Source organism: Zonotrichia albicollis, chromosome 1, assembly GCF_047830755.1.
Source record: "Zonotrichia albicollis isolate bZonAlb1 chromosome 1, bZonAlb1.hap1, whole genome shotgun sequence".
Lineage (NCBI taxonomy): Eukaryota > Metazoa > Chordata > Aves > Passeriformes > Passerellidae > Zonotrichia > Zonotrichia albicollis.
In genome coordinates this window covers 2,122,623-2,138,484 of record NC_133819.1, presented here as the reverse complement: position 1 = coordinate 2,138,484, position 15,862 = coordinate 2,122,623, and the positions used below count along the sequence as shown (strand labels likewise).

Below are 15,862 nucleotides of genomic sequence, written 5' to 3'. Positions count from 1 at the left end.
TTGCGCTTGGCCACGCCCCCGGTGCCGAGCGGCGCCGGGCGCTCCCCCCGATCCCAAAGGAGGAATTTGGGAACCCCCTGGGATCCCCGGCCATGGAACAGCGGGGAGACAGCCCAGAGCTCTCCCCGCGATCCCAAAGGAGGAATTTGAGAACCCCCCGGGATCCCCGGCCATGGAACAGCGGGGAGACAGCCCAGAGCTCTCCCCGCGATCCCAAAGGAGGAATTTGGGAACCCCCCCGCCCCCGGTCATGGAATAGCGAGGGAACAGCCCAGAGCACTCCCACGCCGTCGTGTTAGAGATGGATAATGAGATGATTGGCTCTCGCAATTAAAAGATAACTGTTGTGTGAATATTGAGAAAAGCTTTCGTGAAATGTCCTCTGTTCTCCCCACAGTTCCCTTTTCCCCACCCTGCATTGTTCCCATCAGACAGCCTGGGTTGTCAGGACAGGTTTTACCTAGGACAGGTACAAAGAAGGCTGCACGTGTGTCCCTTACCTGGGGCAGGTGGGAATGGAAAAGCTTGGTGCTTAGGGGATGAGGCAGGCAATACCTGATCTCAAATCAAGCTACAAGAAAGCAATTTACATTGATAAATGGCAAAGAAAAGCTGCCTGACAGACTTTGGGAAGGGCCAGGGCTGGCTGATGCAACCCCCAGGGGTATAAAACACTGAGCATCCATCCTGAAGATAAACTGGGGATATGGTATCCATATCCACGAGGGGCAGTTCCAGCACTGCAGCTTTTTCTTTATGTAGTCCATTGGTGTGTTTTTATTAACGTTTAATAAACATCTTTAAATTTTCAAAGTGAGCAGTTGTCTCTCACATCCCTGTTCCGGCTGCTCCCCGTTTAATTGGAGAATCAGCCAGGCTGGAAAGGACCTTTGGGGTCATCAAGTCCAGCCATGCCAACCCAGAGCATGGCAGAGCCAGTCATTCCTTAGCATCTCCACTCCTGCCCCTAAAATCCAAACAGAGAGGTCACAGAGCCTTTCTCCCCCTCCAGGCACATTTTGGCTGTCAGGGTGGAAACTCCGAGATTTCCTTTTCTCTGACGTTCAGAGAATGCGAAACCCAGAAATATCCTTGGGAAGAATTGTGCCTTGCTTTTCTCTGTGAAGAGAAATGTGGAGCTACAAAGGGGCACGTTCAATCCATCAAGGTTAGGTTCAGTCCATCAGGGACAGGTTCATTCCATCAGGGGCAGGTTCAATCCATCAAGGTCAGGTTCAGTCCATCACGGACAGGTTCAATCCATCAGGGATATGTTCAATCCATCAGGGGCACGTTCAATCCATCAGGGGCACATTCAATCCATCAAGAACAGGTTCAATCCATCAAGGTCAGGTTCAATCCATCAGGGACAGGTTTGGTCCATCAGGGGCACGTTCAATCCATCAGGTTGCTCACCCCAAACTGATCCTGAATATTTCCTGGGCTGGGAAATCCCTGTGTTAAACCCCCCAGTTAAGCCATGGAGCTGATGCTGTTTGCCTCTGTTTTTCCAGTGGCTGCTGCTCGGTTTGAGGCCATCCTGCCCCTTCCCTCTGTGGGCAGGGGGAGCCTCCTGGCCCCAATGGCCCCACTAAAACCTCCAGGACGGGCAGCACCAGCACAAACCCGCCCTGAGTGAAGGGAGGCACATTTTCCAGGAGCTGGAAATGTGCTGAGTTAATGCAGGGCTGGGCTGTCCCCTTGTGCCCCACAGTGATAACCTTATCACACATCCCCCAGTGTGTCCTGAAGCACTGAGACACGTGGGGTGTTCACCCTGGAATCCATTCCCGTTGGAATTTGGGGCTGGAGAAATAAAGGTGTGGGCAGAGGTGACCTTGGCTCCTGTGTGTGCTCTGCCCACCTGCTGGCACCAGCTGTGTGTCCAAAACGGGGCTTGGCAAACCTGCCTGGCCCTGGGGCAGCTGGAGGAGCAGAGAGCTGGTGCCCAGGGTGGTTCTTTTCTCTGCCTGGAAGTGGGAATGTGCCCAGAGCAGGAGCTGGGATTGCTTTTGGAAGGAGAAAGGGGAAAGTCACAAATCTGGAAGCACAGCTGGGCTGGACTCCAGAGTCCAACAGGCACCATGGAAGCACATCTGGATCCACATTTGTGAGGTTTTTTACCTGCTCCACATCCCTGCTTCACCCAAGTCTTTCTTTTATATTCTTTTGAGATCTTTTGAAGGTGAGAGTTCTAAGGGGATATATTGTTATTTTTGGTATGGTAGTAGAAGTGAAATAGTAATAATTGAGTGGGATTTTGAGTAGGTAAGAGCTAAGCTTACATTTTGTCTGGAGCAGGGTAACTTTATAGAAATACCACTACCATGGTAGAATTGTGCCTATGAGCAAAAAGGCCTCTGCTCTCTGCTCCAGCTTTTTAGATCAAGGCACTTAGTGTAAGTTTCTACTAAAAGCTAAAATCTATATTCTAAATCTATATTTCTATTTCACTGTGTAGCTTCATATATCTCAGTTTCTCCAGGTCAATCCCTGTGCCTAAATTTTCCCTATGCCCTGAGGGGCTCCATTCCAACCCTGGGAGGAGGGATTGGGAGCCAGGGGGATGCTGTGGCTGGAATTCTGGAATTCTGTGACCCCAGAGAGAACTGGAGAGCCACTGGCAATTTCACTGTGGCTTTCCAAAGGAATGGGAGGGGTTGTGTGTGGCATTCACATTGTCTGAAAAATCTCTTTGCCCAGGATTTTTCTCCTGGGAAGCTGAGAAGCCTCAGAGAAAAAGGATAACAATTCTTATCTCATTTGCTTCTCCTGTGTTGTGCTCACATGTGGAATGTGTTTGGAGATTGTTTACCCACAGGTGATTGTTCCATTGGATTCTGCTGTGAGTTGTTTTCACTCTTTGGCCAATCAGGGCCAAGCTGTGTCAGGACTCTGGAGAGTCACAAGTTTTCATTATTATCTTTTTAGCGTTCTGTAAGTATCCTTTCTATATTCCTTAGTATACTTTAGTTTAGTATTCTTTAATATAATATAGATCATAAAATAATAAATTAGCCTTCTGAGAACATGGAGCCAGATTCATCATCCCTCCCTGCCACGAGGCTCCCTGCAATACAATAGTTGTGATTATTCTGCCTGTTCCCAAAATGCTGCTGGATGGGGGCTGCTTTTGCCTTTCTTCCTTCTATGATTTGGGATCAACCCTCAGGGCAGGGACACCTCCCACCAGTCCAGGCTGCTCCAAGCCCCATCCAGCCTGGCCTTGGCTCTTCCCTGTCTCTTGGTGGGATCACATCCTGTGTCCTGCCAAAGAAGTTGTCAACTTTTCTGAAAGTCACAATTTCTGAAAAATCTCTGCCCAGGATTCTTCTCCTGGGAAGCTGAGAAGCCTCAGAGAAAAATGAAAACTATAATTATCTGATTTGCTTCTCCTGTGTTATGCTCATGTGGAATGTGTTTGGAGATTGTTTATTCACAGGTGATTGTTTCATTGGTTTCATGTGAATTGTTCTGACTCAATGGCCAATCAGGACTCTGAGGAGAGAGTCAGGAGTTTTCATTATTATCTTTTTAGCCTTCTGTCTGTATCCTTTCTATATTCTTTAGTATAGTATTCTTTAATATATTATAGATCATAAAATATTAAACTAGCCTTCTGAGAACATGGAGTCAGGTTCATCATTCTTCCCTTCATTGCAGTATCAGAAAATACAGTCAGTATTTTGCTTATATATTATTCAGTCAACTTAGGTCAACTTCCAGAGAAACAGTAAAAAAATGCATGTTTGAGTCCAGAATTTTTTTCCTGAGGACATTTGGAGAGAGGTTGTGAGTGCCCAGTGTCTGTGATTTAATGGGAGCAGCGCACACTGAGGTGCTTGGAAAGCCTCTTTGGCCCTCTCACAAAGCGTTTTCCCATCGTTTGCTCACCCTGAATCATCAATTTCTCCCAGATTCCCCAAAGTTTTATTGCTTTTGAAAGGCCAGGCTTCCCTGAGCAGCCTGAGCTGTGTGCCTGAGGGATCTGCAGTGATTCATCAGGGAGACAAGGCATCCCAAACAGCACCAAGGTCAAATGCTTCTTAAGGCAAAACTATTCTGGGATGGTTTGTGGCCATAGCAGGGAAAACAGAGCTCCTACGTGGCCCAACCAGGCCAGCCAGAGATGGAGAAGGATTTCTCCTCATCACTCAGAGCCCTGCTCAAGCAAGCACCACACACTTTACATACTGTAACAAAATGTTTTATTCCATATTATTATTAGTAATGGATGTGGAATAGCCACAGTTGAGTTGGACTGGTGTCCCTTTCCCTTTTGACCAGTGGTTCATATTCTAACTACAGCCCAGATGTAACATTTACACTGCAAAATACTCACAGATTCCACCTCATACTCCAAAAGTTTCTAGTACAAATACAGTTAGTACATTAAAAAAAAATAACAACCAAAAAAAAAGAAAAAAGAAAAAAGAAAAAAAAAAACCCACCAATCCCAGACAATTTATAACAGCACAGACTGGTTATGGCCTTGAGTTTAGTTCAAGTATTTCCCAGTGGAATGCAATGCAAGCAAGAAGGTAATCTGGCTTTTGTGGGACATTCCTGGCCCTGAATGGTAAGAAGAGAAATGTAAGTGTGGGCACTTTATCTGACCAAGTTTAGTGAGAGAGTCAACGTTCATGATTAGTTCAGCCACAAAGCCAAACCTCCCTTGTGTGTGTGGACAAAACTGCTACCTGGAGAAAAGACAAAATAATAGCAAAGCATTAATTACACCATTGGCATTTCTTACATGGCTGATGCTCCACCCTCTAAATGAATTTCCTCTGGTTGCTGGTTGAGTTAGGAACAATTGTGGTGGGGATTTTGCTTGTGGCTCTGAATATTTTGCTGCTCTGTCCTTTTCCTGCCCCCAGTGACAGGATGAAAGGAGTCATTCCTGCAGAGTCATCGTCGTTGCATTTGGTCACCTTTGTGGCAGTGACTCAGTGGAGAAACCCAACATCCTAAAGGGTTTACAGAGTGGAGGAAGAAGGGAGGAAGTGAGCAAATCAGTATATATAGAAATAATAATAATTATAAGTAATAATCTTTTCTGTTCCATGGTTGTCTGAGCCATCTGGCTCCTCTGTGTGGCCCAGATGGGATTTGGGAGAGCTTGGATCCCTCCTCCCCATGCTCAGAGGATCAGCAGTGTCCTCCAGGCTGGCTGGGACCTCACTTTGCATCCCTGTGCTTGAGTCCCTGGCAAAATTCTTGGAAAACATGGGAAAGCAGGCTCAGCTCCCCTTGGGAAGGGATGTTGTGCAGGGAAGCACTCCAGGCCCGAGGGATGAGCAGGGCTGGGAGTGGTCACCCTGTGTCCCTGCCCAGCGAGGGGGTTATTGATCCCCCAAGAGTCTGCCCTGGCTCTGGTACCCATCAATAATGCAATTATTGACTCTCCCTGCAGAAAACAGCCTGTGCATGTGAGATGTGAGGGTGACACCAGCTGGGGAGAGTCTCCAAACCCTCTGCAGGTCACTCAGAGCCCCCCTGGCTCACTGTGTGACAATAAAAAGGGGTTTGAAGGAGGGCAGGAAGATTCTGACTGCACAACCACACATCTGCAGAGGGGAGCAGCGGGGATTGGGGGAGGAGCAGAGTGAGGAAGAGGAGAAGGGAGGAAAAGTGATACGAGGAGCAGCACTGCCACACTGCTGGGAATTTGTCAAGTGGCTGCTGGTGGTCCAAAGACACCAGAGAAAACCATGCTAGAAAATCAGCCCTTGCAGAAAGGTTGGTGGGACTGGAGGAGTTCAGCTTAAAGCACATTTGAGGGTGAAAAGTCTCCAAACAACCAAAATATACAGAGGTTAAAGGCATGAGGCTTCTTCATGTCTCCATGGGGTTGCAGAGAGGGGTTCATGTCGCCCTTCAGGGAGTCATTTGATGGTGGCAGGTTGGCCAGAAGATCCATGGTCTTTTCCCACCCTGCTGCTCCAAAGCTGGAAATCTCCTGCTGGGGTATTGCTGGGGCAGCCCTGCTGTACAAACTGGGATTAATGGGTTCATCAGGTCTCTGTGACCAGTTTTTGGGGGGTTTTAGCTTAAGATCTGCCCCTGGCTTTCCCCCTTTCCCTGGCTTTGGGAGGTTTTAGCTTAAAATCTGCGCCTTGCCGAGGCGTTGGCCAAGGTTTTTTCTTGGAACAAGAGCAAGGGAGTCACATTCCTATCCCTGGTGTGGTGACTCAGGGGGGATCTGCAGGTCAGCAGGAGCTGAGGGGCAGATCTGAGTCACCAGCAAGTGCTCAGGCCATGAATGGTGCTGTGAGGGGGGTAGGGGCAGGAGAAACCCAAAATCCTGCACGCCTGCCTCCCAGCATCGCGTGGGAAGCACAAGTTGATCCGGGGCTGTGGGATTGTTGTTGCTCATGGAAAAGGAATCAGAAGAACCCAGGCAGCATCCAGCCATGGTTATCATCAGTTTCCATCCTTCCCTTGGGATCACAGCTTTAAATGCACACAGTTTCCCCTGGGACACAGGGCTGGGAATAGAGGAGAAGTCACACTGACGTGGGGCACAAGCTCATGCCCTGCACAGCTGTGTCGCAGACATCTTTTTATGAAAATCTTTTCCTTGAGATTTTTTCCTCCTGGGAGGCTGAGAGGCCTCAGAGACAAGATGTAAACAATGATTATCTGCTGCTGTAGAATGCAACAGGTGGATCTGTGATCGGTCTCATGTAGATGTTTAGAATTCATGGCCAGTCACAGCCCAGCTGGCTCTCTCTCTGTCCGAGCCACAAACCTTTGTTATTCATTCCGTTCTATTCTTAGCTTAGCCAGCGTTCTGAAACGAAACCTCTTCTTCTATTCTTTTAATATCGTTTTAATATTATATTAAAATAATAAATCAGCCTTCTGAAACATGGAGTCAGATCCTCGTCTCTTCCCTCAACCTGAGGCCCCTGTGACCACTGTCACACAGCTGCAGTGACCAGGGAACAAATTTCCATCCAGGGAACAAACTTCCACCCAGGATCACCTCTCTCCTCCCCAGCAGCCTGGGCTGTGGCCCTGCAGGCATTTATTTTTTCCAGGTTTCAGCAGCCCTGTGAGCAGTCAGCCTCTCCTGCTGTGCCCAGCACATCCCCAGCCAGCAGGGAGCATATTCCCAACATGGGACAAGGACAAACAGAGCACTTGGATATGTTTGTCACCACCATGGTGTGACCCTTCTGAGCCTTTCCTGCAAAACTCCCAGCAGAAGGGATGGATGGATGGATGGATGGATGGATGGATGGATGGATGGATGGATGGATGGATGATGGATGGATGATGGATGGATGGATGGATGGATGGATGGATGATGGATGGATGGATGGATGGATGGATGATGGATGGATGGATGGATGGATGGATGGATGGATGAATGGATGGATGATGGATGGATGATGGATGGATGGATGGATGGATGCATGGATGGATGGATGCATGGATGGATGGATGATGGATGGATGATGGATGGATGGCACTGCTGGCTGCTGCTGTGCTGATGCTCCTCCTGCATCCACTTACCCTTTTCTCGAGCTGCAAGAGCAAACAGCATTCCAGGCATTTTACCAATGCCTTCAGCAGCACCAGGAGCCGGCCTGGAAGGTTCCCCAGACAGTCACACAAAGCCACACAGTGAATATTTGCCGGATACCTTGCAGGATGTTTCTCTGCTTTCTTTTTAATTCTACTTTTTTTTTTTTTTTTTTTTTTTTTTTTTTTTTTTTTTTTTGCTTCCAGGACTGTTCTCTAATGCATCACACAGCTCAGCCAAATTCCCAGGGGATGAAAGGCATATCCAAATTCCCTGCTTGTTCCTAAAAATGGCCAAAGGGATGGACATTTAGGGAACAGGCATTCCCAGGGCTGTTAGGGACTGACCTCAAGGACATGAGAGTGTTGTTCAGCTAGAAATCAGGAATATCCCATGGATGAGAAATCCTGGCACAGCCTGAGAGAACAGCTTGGCACAGGGAGAATTTACTTCTTTTGCCATAGGTTTGATCCTGAGGGCTCTGCCTGTCTGGGTTCTCTGTGGTGGAAATGAAACCACCCTCTGACAAAGAACAGTAGGAGCCTTGGAGCTCAGCAGCTTGATTTTAATATGCACCCAAAGTAAGGTAAATGCATGAAAACCACCCTAAAATCAAGCCCAGCTGAAAAAAAATTCCCCATAACTCAGGAAAAACTTCCTGCTCTTGTCCTGGTCCTGTCCCCACTGAAGCCAGACCTTCTTCAAAGCCCCCCCAGCAAATGTGGGACCCCCTCCCATTCCCCAGGTGGGGCTGGAGGATAACAGGCCCAGGATGGGACCAGCCCCAGCGCTGGAGCAGCTGGGTTCTCTCAGAGGAGGTGGAAGGGAGGCTGTAGAAGGAGCAGAGGGTTGATATCACATTTACACCGAGCTCTCTATGTCTACGTTCACACTCACATGTTCATAGTGCCTGTATCTACACATGGACACACACACACCACTATGCATAGATCTGCCTCCTGCCACTATTTATAAGGGTTTGATTAATCAGACAAACAAATTTGCCAACAGTGCTTTTCCTCAATTGATCAGAAAAACAAATTTGCCAACAGTGCTTTTCCTCAATTGATCAGAAAAACAAGTTTGCCGACGCCGATTGCCAAAAATTCAGCAAGTAAAGGAGCCTCAACCCTTTACACTTTTGTTTTCCTGGTTGCATAAAGGCACTTTCTGATGATGTGAAGCAGCAGTTTGTTAATAACCCTGTAACTGCAACAATTCCCATCACATCTGTAGCAAGTGCTACACAGGCACCAGTAGGATGCAATGTCACTGAGGGTTTGGAGCAGAGTAGGCGCTGGGGACGACTCCAGTCAGGGCGAGAGGGACTGCGAAGGTGTTCGCATCTCTGCAGGCTCAGCACTCGGCTCCTCACGTCCAGACATCACTCCAGTCTCTCAACTCTTATTTGGCTCGTTGTTTTGGGGGTTTTCTCAGTACGTTTGGAGCCGTAGTCCCCCACAGCATGCTGGTCCTGGAGTCGCTTGGCATAACCCCCCCCAGGTCTCTTCTCCTCACTGTTCGGGAAGGTCCCCACCCGTTACTGTCTCCGGAGAAGGGCCATTACCTCGCCCCAGCCAGGGCTTTAACTAATACAAAAACAACCATTAACCACAACGACCCGTAATTACCATAACACAGGCAGCAGCCCAGCAGTAGTGGTAACCTTTTCCTCACAGAAAAAAAATCAACTGAATTTTTGTTCATAACAGTGCCAGTTCTGGTTCACAGAATCCAACAAGGCCCTCATTGGCATGTGCCAGCCCAGGCAGGCCATCAGCTGTGAGCCTGCCACCAAGGTCCCTGCAATATGTCAGTGGTTTTCTTACCAAAGGATCAGGAATTAATTTGATTAAGGGTGTTTAGTAATTAAACACTGCCTGGCCTGCAGCACTCGAGCCTTGCCATGCAGGAGGGTGGCTGATCCCTGTCAGCCTCACTTGTCTCCTGAGCCACCAGCAGCTCCTCTTCCCAGCACAGCACATTGTCCAGTCTCTGCTGGGGGCTCTGGTGCTGAGCCAGGGGCTGGGAGGTGAGGAGGGTTTACTGTTACTCACTGGAGTGTTGTAGTGTGTTCATATGTGTGTTCATTAAGTTCATTTAATTCCTCCCCCATTTTATGTATCTGCTCCCCCCCACATTTTGTGTAAAATGGTTCTGCCCTCCTCAGTTTTCCCGCCACAGTCCTGCCAGTTATATTGTCAATTTTCTAGGTTATATTATTCCTCCTCCCCTTTTTCCCTTATATGTATGCTTTTTCTCCTCCCTGAGCTAAGTCAATCACACACACCCCCCTCCCCCCCACTCCACCTAGCATTCCAGAAGCTTCTCCTCTTTGGGGGTTGTGGTTGGCTGTGGTCCCGGGGCCCCTCTCATACCTGGTACCTATTGGGCTCTCCACTATGTCATTTGTGTTAAGCTCATACCCTCTTCTCCCCCTATTGGTCTTCTGTAAAACTCTCTCGGGTCCACCCCTTCCCTTTATAACCCTGAAGCACCCTTTGTTCTTGGTCATTCGCTGATACATCGTGGGCTTTGCAATAAACCTGTTTAGCCCCCGCCGGCGAGTGTCCAGCTCCTTCCTTCTCGTCGTTTAGCAGCGATCCCATCCTCAACCAGCACAGCCCGAGGCCTTTACGATGCCGAGGGGTGCTGGTAGACTATGCAGCTGGGTGTCGGCCTTAACCTCAGCTAGCCGGACTCTGACCTTCTCTGCTCTAAAAGGCTGAACACACGTCGCTGCAGTTTGACGCCCAACGTGGGAACCGTTTCTGGACAGCTGGACGACTGAACGCCAGGTCCCTGGAACCCGCGGATTGGATTATAAATTCCTCTGGCCGTCAGACTACCTCCGGTGGCAGTAGACCCTGTTTTAGGGGTGGCGCTCCCGGGAGATTCGAAGCCGCAACTCCCCGCACCTGAGGAGGGCTTCGAGACGAGAACCATCCGCCTGAACTTTTCGTTTGCACCGCTGCTGGATTAGGTGAGCCCCGGACTCGGTGGTTACCCCCCGTGCCTTTTTAATTTTCCCTGGGAGCCCTCGCTGCGCTGGGGAGCGCTCCCGACCCTTCTTCCCTTGAGGACTGGTCCCCGGGCGCTGCTCGTGGCCGGGGAAAATTCTCTCTCTCGGCGCGGGGCGGGGGGACAGCTCTACGCTGAGAGCCGCGGTCTGCCGCTTTTCGCGTGCCGCGGGAAGCCCCGGCAGGCGCCGCCCTCTGCCGCTTCTTCGCGCCCGCGGTGTCCCCGCTCGGCGGCGCCGAGGCTGGCGCGGGGCTCTCGGCGCGGCGCCGAACGGCTGCCGCGGGTTTTTTCAGCGCGGGGCGGTTTTTCCGCGCGGATTCGCCGCGCCGGACCATTCTCCTCTCTCCGCCGCTTTTTCGCGCTCGCGGTGTCCCTGCTCGCCGCGGCGAGCTCCGGGCTCTCTCGGCGCGGCGCCGGGCGGCCGCCGCGGTTTTTTCAGCGCGGGGCGGCTTTTCCGCGCGGTTCGCCGCGCCGGGGCCGCTCCCGCCCCTCCGCCGCTTTTCGTACGCCTTTTTGCCGCCTGGCGCGGGGGACCCCGGTGCCTGCCACCTGGCGTGGGGGGGCCCCGGTGCCTGCCACGTGGCGCGGGGGGGCTATCGGCTTGCCACGTGTTGTGGGGGCCGCTGTTCTCTCGGCTCTGCGGGGGAGGGCTGCGTTCCACGGCGGGGGAGCCTTTGTGTCTGCCTGGGCTCGGCGGGGCGCGTCCCGGCTCCCTGCTGTTGCTGCTGCCCGGGAATTTTAAAAGCAGTATACACAGCTGCGTTGTTTCTCTGCGGCGTGTTTCGCTGTCTTTTAGAATTCCCGCCGGCGGGCGCGGGGAAGCTCTGCCCTCTCTCTGTGCGGGGGAGGGGGGCCCTCTCGGCGCGGGGTGTTCTTCTGGGGACAGTCCTCACGTTTTTGGTTTTCCCTTTCCTGTGGGGTCTGCTTCCCCAGACTTGGGGCCAAGTCCCACCACCTAAATTCCTTTCTTTCCCCCCAGTGAACCCCCAGACTTGGGGACAGTGAGTGGAGACACGACGGGAGTGGCGTGACTCTGAGGGAGTGCTGGCAGTTCCCCTCGCCCTTTGGCCTTCTCGCTGCCGAGGCAATGCCCAAAGTGAAGAGGAGCAGGAAGCTGCCCCCGGATGGCTGGGAGCTGATCGAGCCCACGCTGGACGAGCTGGACCAGAAGATGAGAGAAGCTGAGACAGAGCCACACGAAGGAAAGAGGAAAGTGGAGTCTCTCTGGCCCATCTTCAGGATCCACCACCAGAAAACACGTTACATCTTTGATCTCTTCCACAAGAGGAAAGCAATCAGCAGAGAGCTCTATGAGTACTGCGTCAAGGAGGGCTATGCTGACAAAAACCTGATAGCCAAGTGGAAGAAGCAGGGCTATGAGAACCTCTGCTGCCTGCGCTGCATCCAGACTCGGGACACCAACTTTGGCACCAACTGCATCTGCAGGGTCCCCAAAAGCAAGCTGGAAGTGGGCAGAATCATTGAGTGCACTCACTGTGGATGCAGAGGCTGCTCTGGGTGAAGCCTTTTGCCATCAAACTTGTTTTTTGAACTCTGAGGGACACCTTCCTCCTTCTCCTCAATGGACTATGAGTGCAATTACAGCCATTTTCTGTGATGGGCTATTTCTGTATTAAATTAAAGCATCAGCATGGTCACCTGGATCATGCATAAATGGAGGGGAGCAGATACATAAAATGGGGGAGGAATTAAATGAACTTAATGAACACACTACAACACTGGAGGTTCCCAGTTGGAGAACAGGTTGGAAACAGGGAAGAAATGTCTTTTGTTAACTGGAAGACAGCACAAAATTTGTCCAACACTCACTTTCTCGACTTCCACGCAAAAACCGCGCCCTGCAAAACAAACGCGAGATAACACCAAAAACCAGAAACAAACCAAAGCCCCTCTCACTCCTTCTTGGCACAATTATATCCACACGGACGTCTTCCCATCTTTACTGCTGGAGCTGCCTTTCTCTAGTGAGGCCTTGGGCTTAGCACCTTGTTTCTCCTGGGCAGTGTTGGCCCTGTTCTGCTCCACCACGGTGCCCCCCGAGGCAGGGCTGCTGGTCCGAGAGGGCTGAGTGTTGGCCTGGGTGCTGCTGTAGCTCTGGAAGGCGATGTCCAGCTGCTCCTGGGCCACCCTCAGGTGCTTGTGCAGCGTGGACAGGTCAGCGGGCAGGTTCTCATCAGGGCTGGTGCACTGCTGCTCCTGGGCCACGTTGGCCAAGTTCTGCTCGTGGGCCATCAGGCTGTTGGGGATCTTGGTGGCCTTCTCGGATTTGACGACCAGGTTGTACTCGGGAGGGCAGGAGATGTTCTTGGGGTAGGCGTAGTTGTAGGGCGGCTGGCGGAAGCTGTTGATTTTGCGGTTGCGGATGGCGTCGCGGATGGTGCCAAAGCCCAGGTGGAACATCTCGCACATGTTCAGCAGCAGGCACAAACAGCTCACCACGTACATCACCAGCAGGAAGATGGTCTTCTCCGTGGGCCGGGACACGAAGCAGTCCACGGTGTGGGGACATGGGACCCTGTTGCAGACGTAATATGCTTCCACCTCAAAACCGTAGAGCAGATACTGCCCTATCAAGAAGCACACCTCAAAGGAAGCCCGCGTGAGGAGCTGGAAGACGTAGATCTTCATCAGCCCCTCCTGCTGGATGCGCCTCCTCCCATCGTGCTTCTGCTGCTCCTTGCACTTGGGCTTGGCCTTGGTGGCCTTGTCGTGCTCGGCCGCGTCGTCGGAGATCATGGGCTCCTCCTCGTCGGCCTCCATGGCGTCCTCCATGTTGCGCACGGCCTGCCAGTTGAGGGCAAACTGCTTCTTCTTCTTGAAGCCCTTGAGCTTCTCCTCCTCCTCGGCCGAGCGGGCGATCCTGTGGATGGCGTAGCCCAGGTACATGACGGAGGGCGTGGAGATCATGATGATCTGGAAGACCCAGAAGCGGACGTGGGAGAGCGGCGCGAAGGCATCGTAGCAGACGTTGTCGCAGCCCGGCTGCTTGGTGTTGCAGGTGAACTTGCTCTGCTCATCGGAGTAGATGGACTCGCCCCCCACCGCCGTCAGGACGATGCGGAAGACGATGAGCACGGTGAGCCAGACCTTCCCCACGAAGGTGGAGTGGTTGTGAATCTCTTCTAGCAGGCGGGTGAGGAAGCTCCAGCTCATGTTGGTCATAAGGGCTGCTCAGTTAGAACCTGCACGGAGAGGGGGGAGATAAAAACAAACAGGGATGGGAGGTCGCATCTTGTGCCAGAGCAGTGATTGACCCTTGTGCTGGGCACTGGTGAGGCCACACCTCAAATGCTGGGGTCAGTTTTGGGCTTCTCATGATAAGAAAGACATGGAGGGGCTGGAGAGTGTCCAGAGATGGGAATGGAGCTGGGAAGGGGCTGGAGCGCCAGGATGTAGCCATGATATTTTCTGAAAAATTCCTTGGCTAGAATTTTTCCCCTGAAAAGCTGAGAGGCCTCAGAGGAAAAGAAAAACAATAATTATCTGCTGCTGCAGAATGCAACAGGTGCATCTGTGATTGGTTCATGTTGGTTGTTTCTAAATAATGGTCAATCACAGTCCAGCTGTCTCAAACTTTCTGGTCTGTCACAAGATTTTATTATCATTCTTTTCTTTCTATTCTGTTCAAGCCTTCTGATTAAATCCTTTCAGTGTACTTCTAGTATATCATTTTCCTTTAATATATCATAAAACAATAAATCAGCTTCTGAAACATGGAGTCAAGATTCTCATCTCTTTCCTTGTCCTGGGACCCCTGTGAACACCATCACACCAGGAGGGGCTGAGGGAGCTGGGAAGGGGCTCAGCCTGGGGAAAAGGGGATCAGGGGGCCGTTGTGGCTCTGCACAGCTCCTGCCAGGAGGGGACAGCCTTGGGGTTGGGTTCTGCTCCAGGGAACAGGACAGGAGGAGAGGGAACAGCCTCAATCAGCACCAATGCAGGTTTGGATTGGTTATCAGGGAAAATTTCTCCCCTTAAAGTGTGGTCAAGGCTGGAGCAGTGGAAGATGCTCCCACAACACAGATTTGCCCTGCTGAAACATTTTTCATCAGTAAACCCAGAAAAATGCAAAGAATCAGTGGAAGAATGGGAATATTTATGTTTACAGGCTGATGGCCCTTTTAAGTTCCTCTTGAAACAAAGCAAAACAAAACAGAACTTTAATCAAATACAGACCGTTTCAAAAATAAACCTCGAGAAGCTTTCAAGAGAAAAGCATGGATTTATTAGGAGACCTGGACAGCTGGGGAGGAAGAGCTTGTAACGAGCATTTTGTGTTTAGCTTAGTGTGCAGTGAGTTCCTTGGGTGACCTCAGGCAGCACCAAAGGCAGGAGGCAATTTCACTGCTTGGCTGGCACAGATACTGAGAGATGAGAGCAGTAGGGAAAGCACCTGCACCCCAAAAAAAGGAGAAAAAAGAAGAGAAGAGAGAGAAAGGAGCTGTTTTCCTATGTGCAAGAAGGGCATCAACCATAACTCTCCATGCTGGTTGGGGAAAAGGCTAAGTGGGGAAAATTATCATAAAATCTCAAAATCCTATAATTTTTGGGAGTTGGAAGAGACCTTAAAGATCCTATTCCATGGGCAGGGACACCTTCCAAGTTGCTCCATCCCCATCCAGCCTGACTTGGTGATGCCATGAGACCCCAGCCTGGCTTGGCACCATTAGAGACACAAATTTTGCTGTAGGGTTTCCGTGGTGGGAGCACAGCAGCAGGAAGGGGAACGTGCCCCTTCACGTGCTCATCTAGCCCTCCTGGAATGCAGCTTTGCTCCCACTGCTTCCCAGGAGAGGAGCCAAGCAGCGCTGCTTTGGTTCGCGCAGATGGAATTTTCTAACCCTGCTATTTCCAGATCAAACAAATCCCCTGTGAACGCAAACCCCCAAGTCTTCACACGCCGGGCTGGGGCTGTGGGAGAGCTCTGCAGATGGTGCTGTTCCTGTCCTGGGGCTGGGGAAACTGAGGCACAGCTGGGGCATCAACCAGCAAAAGTGGGAAATTCTCCTCTCTGCCCTCAACCCTCAAAGCTGCTGGGAGCAGAATCCTCCTATCCTGCCCCAAAAGTGATGCCTTGGTTGCAGGTGGGACAATTCAGCCACTGCAGGACATGGGATGTGATGCCCACTGAGTAAATATTCTTTATTTATTGAGGAGATTTTGTTTATTCAGGGGTGAGATGGGGAAGTTCCCTGTATTTAACTCTCTCTCTGTGGTGTTCACATTCAGATAAGGGAAAATTGAGGTGTTAAATGATTTGCAGAATTAATCCAGGCACTCAGCTGA

The 15,862-nt window shown here is 51.0% G+C and overlaps 2 protein-coding genes and 1 pseudogene across 5 annotated transcripts in view; 2 read left to right on the top strand and 1 right to left on the bottom strand.

Moving 5' to 3' along the window:
• Positions 1-15,862, top strand: part of MRPL55 (mitochondrial ribosomal protein L55) — a 137,906-nt gene that overhangs the window by 63,401 nt on the left and 58,643 nt on the right. The gene's annotated exons all lie outside the window — the stretch shown is intronic.
• LOC141728830 (protein BUD31 homolog pseudogene) lies at positions 11,569-12,393 on the top strand (annotated as a pseudogene).
• The window catches only part of GJC2 (gap junction protein gamma 2), a 46,798-nt gene continuing 42,929 nt past the window's right edge, over positions 11,994-15,862 (bottom strand). For all 4 annotated transcript variants that reach the window (XM_074539356.1, XM_074539398.1, XM_026796095.2 and 1 more), the window contains one exon: positions 11,994-13,758. In XM_074539356.1, the coding sequence (XP_074395457.1) occupies positions 12,488-13,738 (1,251 nt within the window). In that variant the 5' untranslated portion in view covers positions 13,739-13,758 and the 3' untranslated portion in view covers positions 11,994-12,487. The remainder of the gene's footprint in view (positions 13,759-15,862) is intronic.